This window comes from Microtus oregoni, unplaced genomic scaffold (assembly GCF_018167655.1).
Source record: "Microtus oregoni isolate MIOR12 unplaced genomic scaffold, Mior012 000014F_ref0000157, whole genome shotgun sequence".
NCBI lineage: Eukaryota > Metazoa > Chordata > Mammalia > Rodentia > Cricetidae > Microtus > Microtus oregoni.
Genome location: NW_024543073.1, coordinates 50,522,501 through 50,531,209, shown reverse-complemented (window position 1 = coordinate 50,531,209; position 8,709 = coordinate 50,522,501). Strand labels below are relative to the sequence as shown.

General features: G+C 50.9%; 2 protein-coding genes across 2 annotated transcripts in view; both read left to right on the top strand.

Annotated features, from left to right (window-relative positions):
* The first annotated feature begins 5,077 nt into the window (after nucleotides 1-5,077).
* Nucleotides 5,078-7,407, top strand: Rln3 (relaxin 3). The gene is made up of 2 exons (XM_041663611.1): nucleotides 5,078-5,346; nucleotides 6,732-7,407. The coding sequence occupies exons 1-2, from the start codon at nucleotides 5,160-5,162 to the stop codon at nucleotides 6,968-6,970; spliced, it is 426 nt and encodes a 141-aa protein (XP_041519545.1). The 5' UTR covers nucleotides 5,078-5,159; the 3' UTR covers nucleotides 6,971-7,407.
* A 151-nt stretch (nucleotides 7,408-7,558) lies between these two features.
* Il27ra (interleukin 27 receptor subunit alpha) overlaps nucleotides 7,559-8,709 on the top strand; it is a 12,133-nt gene continuing 10,982 nt past the window's right edge. The window contains exons 1-2 of the mRNA XM_041663610.1: nucleotides 7,559-7,656; nucleotides 7,903-8,020. Coding sequence (XP_041519544.1) covers nucleotides 7,566-7,656; nucleotides 7,903-8,020 — 209 coding nt within the window. The 5' untranslated portion in view covers nucleotides 7,559-7,565. The remainder of the gene's footprint in view (nucleotides 7,657-7,902; nucleotides 8,021-8,709) is intronic.

Below are 8,709 nucleotides of genomic sequence, written 5' to 3'. Positions count from 1 at the left end.
TGCTCTCTCCTCAGGGCCCACGGGCACCTGCTGTGCTGGCCAACAGCCAGTGTTTGAGAGACACTCTGCTGATAAGGCTGTACGCAAACAGATTCTTAACCCGGTGTGTGAGAGTGTGTTGATTTAGCCCTGAAAGGGGGAGCTCTGACAATGTCCAAATTGTGACTGTCAGAAACCTCTGGGAAAGGCATGCACAGACACGCTTGCGTTTGTGTGACCTGGTGTTCCATGGGGTTGTGTGACACGGTTCGAGTGGAACTTAATGGATGAACACATCTGTCCCTGGGCCCGGCTTGAACAGAGGTCATCTGGGTAGGGTGGGAGCACTCTGCAGTCATGAACAACAGCAGCGATGAAGGAAGCAAGCGAAGGGACACATCGATGCTCCTCCCTCCAGTAGTGCTTGTCTCAAGTCCTGGGCTCTCCTGCTACACACGCCTCGCACCAGGCTGTCCCTCGGCCTTCCAAGGTGTCCCTGGCCACTTTTACTGAAAAGAAAAAAACAAACAAACTTTTTAAAAAGATTTATTCTTTAAGTTTGTATTTATGTATACATGTGTGTGTGTCTGCATGTTTCTGTGTCTATATGTGTGAATGCGTGTCTGTGTGTGATTGTGTTTTTGTGTCTCTCTGTGTGTATGTCTCTGTATATGCATGCCTGTATCAGGATGTCTATGACATTTTGTTGGTGTGTATATGGGTGCTTGTATGTGCTGTGTGTCTCTGTGTGTCCGTGTAACTACATGTCTTTGTGTGCACTTGTGGCTGTCGGAATCCAGGCTTGGGTGTGGTTCTCCATTTCCCTAGCACTTGAGGTAGGGTTTCTTACTTCCTGCGCACAGGCAAGCTGGTTTTCAAGGTCCCACGGGTCTTCCTGCCTCTATTTTCCATCCTACTGTGAGGTCACGGGGTCACGGGGTCGGGCACAGGAGCACCATCTTTTACACAGGCTCTGAAGATCCAAATTCAGGTCCTCAAGCTTACAGGACAAGCATACTGACCCCCAGCCCTCCATCTTTTCTTTTTTAAGACAGGCACTCTGACTAAACTAGCTCCTGAGTTGGCTAGACTGACTGTCCTGTGAGCCACAGGGTTCTCATGTCCCTGCTTCCCAGAGCTGGGATCACAGGTGAGGATCACCGTTTTTATGAGCATTATTTTCATGGGATGAGACTTGGGGCTTCGAACTTGCAAGACAAGGAAGGAATTTACCAACAAAATTATTTCCAAGGCCCTAGTGTTTTTGTATCTTGTTTGGGGTTTTTGGGAATGGTCTCACGCAGCCCAGAATGGCCTCAGATTCACTGTGTGGCTGAGAATGACCTTGAACCCATGATGTTTTTTTTTTTTAAAAAAAAAGATTTTATTTATTTATATGTATACAGTATTCTGCCTGCTTGTCTGCTTGCATTCCGGATCCCACTATAGATGGTTGGGAGCCACCATGTGGTTGCTGGGAATTGAACTCAGGACCCCTGGAAGAGCATCAGTGCTCTCAACCGCTGAACCATCCCTCCAGCCTGAACCCCTGATCTTATACCTACATCCCAAGAGCTGCAGATACAGGTATCGTAGCCCGACTCCCCTCTGTCTATTAGTACTGTCACTGAACTGGAGACCCATTCAGAAAATGTAGCATGACCTTATTCCAAGACCCTTAATGCATCTGTGAAATTTCTATTCCCAAAGTGCCCACCCTGGTCCCCAGGTGTGTCTCTTCTTGGATGTGTGGCCTGGAGCATCCAAGAAGAAACATGCACCTCCAAGTCCTCAGCAGCCTGTAAAGCTAACACACACACATTGTCTGCATCTTCTCAGTGAACTCAGAGAGGTGTAAGACCTTCCTCCAGGAGCACAGCAACCAGAATTCTATCTCAGCTTGATGGGCTCAGATTTCAGACACCGTGGAAGGCAAAAAGAGACTCCTGTCTGGGCCAGGCAGACAGACAGGCAGGCAGCCCCAAGGGACCTGCTCCTGTCTGCCAGCAGGCTCCTGACCAGGCATCAGGATGCGGAAGAGAAAAGGGCAGAAGGTTGCACCCTGTGAGCTGCACTGGCAAAGGGGCAGCTGGGATTGGGAAGCAAATTATTCATCAGCCCTTTCCAGGCAGCGCAGGGAGACGACCCCCAGGATGTCCATCAGGGCAACAGAGGACAGAAGTGCACAGTACTGACCACACAGGCTGTGACGACGATAATGGAAGAACCAGGTGCACTCTTCCCAGCCTCCCTGTTGTATAGATGAGAAACCGCGCCACAGAGAGGTCAAGTGACTCCCTTACGTTCACACAGCAAGAAGGCAGGTAAGGATGAGATACAAACCTAGGCTGCCCATCTCTAGTGTCCTGATGAACATTGTTTTTATTTTACTTTTTGATATACTCTCACTCTGTAGCCCAGGGTAGCTGGGAACTTAGTATGGAACTTGAGGTTGATTTGATTGGAACTTATGGCAATCCTCCTGCCTCAGCTTCCTGAGGGCTGGAATATGTACACATATTCATGCAGATATGAGACTGTAAATATTAATGTGTACACATATTCATGCATATATGAGACCCTGACTATTAATATATACATATTCATGCATATATGAGACCCTGATTATTAATATATACACACATATTCATGCACATACGAGACCCTGAATATTAATATGTACACATATTAATGCAGAGATGAAACCCTGAATATTAATATATACACACATATTCATGCATATACGAGACCCTGAATATTAATATGTACACATATTAATGCATATATGAGACCCTGAATATTAATATATACACAATATTCATGCAGATATGAGACCCTGACTATTAATATATACATATTCATGCAGATATGAGACCCTGACTATTTGTATACACACACATATTCATGCAGATATGCTTGCGGGTAAAGGCTTTTGCTGTCTGATGGAGGAAGGTCATTGGTTAAATAAATAAAGAAACTGCTTGGCTGGCCCTCATAGGTTAGAACATAGGTGGGTGGAGTAAGCAGAACAGAATGCTGGGAGGAAGAGGAAGTGAGCTCAGACTCGACAGCTCTCCTCTCGGGAGACGCCATGCTCCCCTCTCCCGGGAGGACGCGAGAGCTCTGCTCTCTGAGGCAGACACGATGAAGCTCTGACCCAGGATGGACGTAGGCTAGAATCTTCCCGGTAAGACCGGTGCTCACAGATTATTAGAGATGGGTTGATCGGGATATCAGAATTAGCCAGTAAGGGCTAGAGCTAAAGGGCCAAGCAGTGTTTAAATGAATACAGTTTGAGTGTTGTTATTTCAGGCATAAGCTAGCAGGCGGCTGGGGTGCTGGGTATGCAGCCCCGCTGACCTTATCACTACAGCTGTCTAGCCTGAAGGCTTGCGTTTCATCCCCAGACCCACACCACATTGTGGAAGGGGAGAATTGATTCCCAAGTCTTGGAAAATGTTCTCTGACCCCACACTCATGTCAGAGGATTAGCACAAGAACAGAAACATAAAAAATAGCCGAGCAATGGTGGCGCACGCCTTTAATCCCAGCACTTGGGAGGCAGAGGCAGGCAGATCTCTGTGAGTTCAAGGCCAGCCTGGTCTACAAGAGCTAGATCCAGGACAGGCTCCAAAGCTACAGAAAAATCCTGTCTTGGAAAACATATATACATACATACATACATACATAAATCTCTTTAAAAAAACATCATTAAACTACAATCCAATAAAAACAATTCAGCTCTTCACAAACCCACATCTGTGGACTGTGGTGTGGCTCAGTGTCACTTTCTTTCTAAACGTGCCTGAGGCCCTGGGTTCATCTCCAGGACTTTAAAACACTAGAACTCTGTGGATGGATACAAAGAAACGGATGAGAAGGTGAGAGGCAGCAGTAATCTGAGATGGAAAGGAGAATGGTAACAGGTAAGATCTGGTAGGATCCAGTAGGATCTGGTAGGATTCGAAGAAGACACCATCCAGTCTCTGGCCTGAGGAAGAAAACAACGGGAAGCCTCTTTATATCCACCCTTTAAATAGCACATATCAGGACTGAGGACCCTGCTCAGTGGGAGTGTTTGCTGCAAAAGCATGAGGGCCTGAGTTCAAGTCCCCAGAACCCACATTAAAAACTGGGTGTGGCTCCTTTGCTGTGGGTGTTGGAGACAGCCAGACCACTAGGCCACTCAGGAGGCTGAGGCAGAGGGATAGCAAATCTGAGGCCAGCCTGGGCTCCGCAGTCGTTGACGACACAGTATGCAGTTAGAATTCTATCTTTGCCGGGTTTTCTCAGCAATGAGGATTGAACCCATGACAAATGCTCTACCACTCTGTCTATTGATTATATGGGTGTGTGTGCGCCTGAGCGAGTTTATGTGTAGCATGCGAGGGCAGGGGCTTGTGGAGGCCAGAAGAGAGCACCATATGCCCTGGAACTGGAGTCCTGGGTGATTGTTAACCCCCAATGTGGGGAGCACAGTTGGCCCCCAGAATCCAGGGGAAAGGTCAAGGGTCACAGCTGTCCTGCAGAGTGACCTTTCTTTAATGTGTGCTTTTTATTGCTGTTTATGTCTATATATGTGCATGTATGAGCATGTACATGCAGGTCCCACAGGAGGCCAGATGGGGGCGTCAAATCCCCTGTGACTGGAGTTACAGGCAACCGTGAGCTTCCTACTTTGGGTGCAGGAAACCAAACTTGGGCCACCTGGAAGAGCAGGACGCCTCTTATCTTCTGTGCCAGTGCCATTTCTTTAGCTCCAGTGGAGATCTTGATGATAGAGTTTGAGGTTAGCCAGGCTGGGAGATTGTCTATAAATAAATAGAAAGGAGAGGGGGGGAGGGAGGGAGGGAGAGAGAGAGAGAGAGAGAGAGAGAGAAGGAAGGAGGGGAAGGAAGGAAGGAAGGAAGGAAGGTAGGTAGAGGCTTACTCCTATAATTCCAGCACTTACTAATTGACAAAGCACGAGAACTTCCCGGGTGCAGAAGGATGACAGAGAGCTGAGCCCTGTCACCCTGTCTGCATGAAAGGTTATCTTTTGGCAAGGATTGGTAAAGGTCAGGTTGCCTCCCCTGTGAGGAAGATAAGTCAGCGGGAGGGGCTGAGATCCAGCCTGTATAAATGAGGGGAAAGAGGTGGTGCAGAGAGAGCCACCTTGGTCGCAGGCATCTCAGCTGAGTATGGCAACCCTCGGGCTGCTGCTGCTGGCTTCCTGGGCTCTCCTTGGGACTCTGCAGCTGCAGGCCGATGCGAGGCCAGCGCCCTACGTGGTGAAGCTGTGCGGGCGCGAGTTCATCCGAGCGGTCATCTTCACCTGCGGGGGCTCGCGATGGCGCCGGGCGGATGTCTTGGCCCATGACTCTCTGGGTGAGTATGTGTGTGGCCTGGGTGGAGGATCACCCTGGAACAGGTGGGCAAAACAGAGGAGGGGTGTATAGCCAGACATGGCGCAAACGGGACTTCCAAATATTTGCGAAGTGATGGCAGAAGTTTCCTGCATTTCAGGGCAGCCTGGGCTACAGATTAAGACCTAATCTTAAAAATTCAAAGTACAAACGGGAGGTTTGGTGGAATAGAGTTCCTCTCTAGCCACACGCTGTGGGAGCACCTGCCTGGCCTTTGCGCTTCTGCAGGACCAGGGTGGTCCAGTTGTAGAGTTGAAATGGCCAGAAGCCAGCACCCTGGGTTTGCTGGCAGAGGAGTAAAGGTAGAGCCATCAGGCCACCTTTTCCTGAGTCCTGTCACCAAGCACTCAGCAGAGGTGCCACTGTCCCTGAGGCACCTGCTGAGGGCACAGCAGGTTTTGGAGCCTAGTGAGCAGGGCAGGTGGAGGGCTATGGGCACAGGGCTTGATTTTTGCCACCTCCTGGATGCCCCTGCTCCCCCTTGGAGAGACAATTCCTGGCGAAATGGAAGTCACAGCAGGTGAGATCTAGCAGAATTTTTTAAGGGTAGACAATTTAGTGGGTGGAGTAGGAGAGGCAAGGAGGGTGCAGCTCCTTAGAGGCAAGGCTTGCTGGCACATGGCTAGAATCCCAGCACTCTGGGAAGCTGAGGCAGGATGGTCACGAGTTCCAGCGCAGCCTGAGACTCTGTCCTCAAAAAACAAAACTGGGGAAGATGGCAGTGATGAGGATGGAGCCATGGGTGGATGATGGACGCGTGGGCAGATAGCAGTGCGCCTGGGTTAAAACAGTAGCCTATGGCCGAATGGCTGTGTTCTCACCTCACACGAGCTCACTGAGGAACCACCGGCTCATTTGGATAGTGGGTGGCAATAGCAGCAGCTCCGTGGCTGTCACCGAGGGGACCGAGGAAGTTAATGTGGCAAACGATCAAGTCAGTCAATAAATAATCAGTGTTCATTTGCGGCTCATTGTGTATCCGATTTTGTTGTGCCCTTGCTGGCGCTAAGCATCCCACTATCGATAAAACTGAAGAGAGTAGGAGCTATTATTTCCCCCCACTTCATGGAAAAGAAAACTGAGCCTCAGAGAGGTAAGCTCATTTATGATTCTAAGTTAGGGAGCCTAGCTTCCAAATGCATTCTTTCGTCTACCTGGTCCACATTAAATAAAGAATAACATGAAATCCGTGACAGGAAAGTCGGGCTTAGTATTGAAACCAGTATCAAAGTCCAGGACCGCATGAAATAAAACTTTGGATAGCAACCTTGATTCTCAAGACCAGAGATACAACCTGGCCAGACAGGAGCCGGCATTCTGAGCCCTAACGCTTCCTCTGCTTTGCAGGGGACTTCTTCCCTGATGCAGAAGCCAATACGGACAACCTGGCCAGCGAACTGGACGAAGCTGTGGGCTCCAGCGAGTGGCTGGGCCTGACCAAATCCCCCCAGGCCTTCTATGGTAGTCGACCCAGCTGGCAAGGGTCGCCTGGAGCAGTTCGGGGCAGCAGAGATGTCCTGGCTGGCCTTTCCAGTAGCTGCTGCGAGTGGGGCTGTAGTAGGAGTCAAATCAGCAGCTTGTGCTAGTACCCGGGTCGGGCGATGGGGGCCGCGCCCGGTGTCTCCAACCTGCTGTCTGTGCGATGCTCACGAGCCTTCCTACGGGCAAGGCATTGCAGCCTCCGCGGTCTCCTCACAGACCTTCTGCCAAGACGCTACTAGCCCCACCTAGCTCCGGACCACACCCATACCCAGCCAAGAGGAAACTTGATCTTTATGGCTGAATTCTTCCCCTCCCCAACCCCAGCTCCAGAGAGCCCGGCTACAGCCAGGCTTCCACCTACCCAAACTGGCCACACTAAGAACCCATGTCCTGTCCAGTCCTAATTGCCGCCGCTGTTTCCTGGCCAGGCCATGGCAATCTACGCCCCCCTCCCCGCTCCTCTACCGTCGGTCCCCAGCCCAAAGCACTCTGCTGCGTGCAGAACCCAGGGCTGGGGACGCGAGGGCCCCAGTACTCAGGCTTTCCCACTACAAAATAAAGGTTCAGTTCTGAACATTTGCACGCGTGCGTGTCATTGCTGGGGGTGGGCGGATTTGGGGACTTCCCGCCAGGGGCGGGGTGTCTTCCTTCTTAGGCTGCAAGCCCCAGGCCTGGCGGTGCCTCTTGTCCCTGGGAACTATGAGCGGGCCCCGGGTTGCTTGCCTCACACATTTGGAGCTGCTGTTGCTGCTGCCACTGCTGCCGCTGCTGCTTGGGACGCGGCCCCCGGGTGAGAGGCTTCGTGAGTGGCCGACTTGGGATCACAGTTTTAGGGCGGCGGGGACTAGGTGACAACAGGACGTAGCAGGATTGGGGAGGGGCCCGGGACTCCCTTTGCGCTGTCCCAGCACGTGCCAGGCCCTGGACTCTGGTCCGGCACTCCCGCAGAACCGGAGAATGAAGGCATCCACAGTCTGGCATGTTTAGAGCCCTCGGAACTTGATCGTGGCCCTCTCGGCCCTCTGCGCCCCCACAGGCAGCCCCGGCCCACTGCAATGCTACAGAATCGGACCCTTGGGAAACCTGAACTGCTCCTGGGAACCTCTGGGCGACCTGGAGATTCCACCTGTGCTGTATCACCAGAGTCAGAAGTAGTGAGTAACCTGGAGTGGTCTGGGAAAACTGAGGTACGGGAAGTGGCCACTCGGATTGCAACTGGCTTTGGTTAAGAGGACCCCCGAGTCTTGCTACTGGGAATTTCTTCCACATTTTCAAGACCCTCAAGCCAGGTCCCACTCATTTCCTTACTGCATAACTCTGGACTAGTCACGCAGTAACTAGTGCCCCCCCCAATGCAGTAATGATGGCACGTGCCTCCCATGATTGATTCTGTCCATCAATGCGCTAGGCACATGGCAAAGAAAAAATGCTTAGTACCAGGAAGCAGGTTTATATCGCCGTTCAACATCAGGCAGATAGCTTGACTTTTTCGAGCAGTTTACTTTACTCTATGAACACACTAGTCTAAGCCAGCATGGTGACGCACACCTGCAACCTCAACACTAGGAGATGAGGCAGGAAGATCAGGAGTTCAAAGCCAGCCTCAGCTTCATAACCAGTGGCCAGCCTGGGCTTCTTGAAATCCTGTCTCAAAAAAAAAAAAATCAGTCTAGTGCTTGGAATCATAATGAAAGTGGGTGCTGGGAGTGGGCAGGGTGCAGATGTGATCTAGAAACTCCATTCTAGTTGGACTAAGTAAGGGACGGTGACAAGGGCTTTGGGAGGAGGAACGGAGGAGGACGTTTCTGAGACATTCTTACTGTGTGAAGCTAGCCTCTAACAA

What these genes read in the sequence shown, in the direction of transcription:
- Rln3 (XM_041663611.1), top strand. Translation starts at nt 5,160, where the DNA reads ATGGCAACCCTCGGGCTGCTGCTGCTGGCTTCCTGGGCTCTCCTTGGG. An exon ending in CTTGGCCCATGACTCTCTGG is followed by an intron (nt 5,347 to 6,731) that starts GTGAGTATGTGT and finishes TCTGCTTTGCAG; the next exon opens with GGGACTTCTTCCCTGATGCA.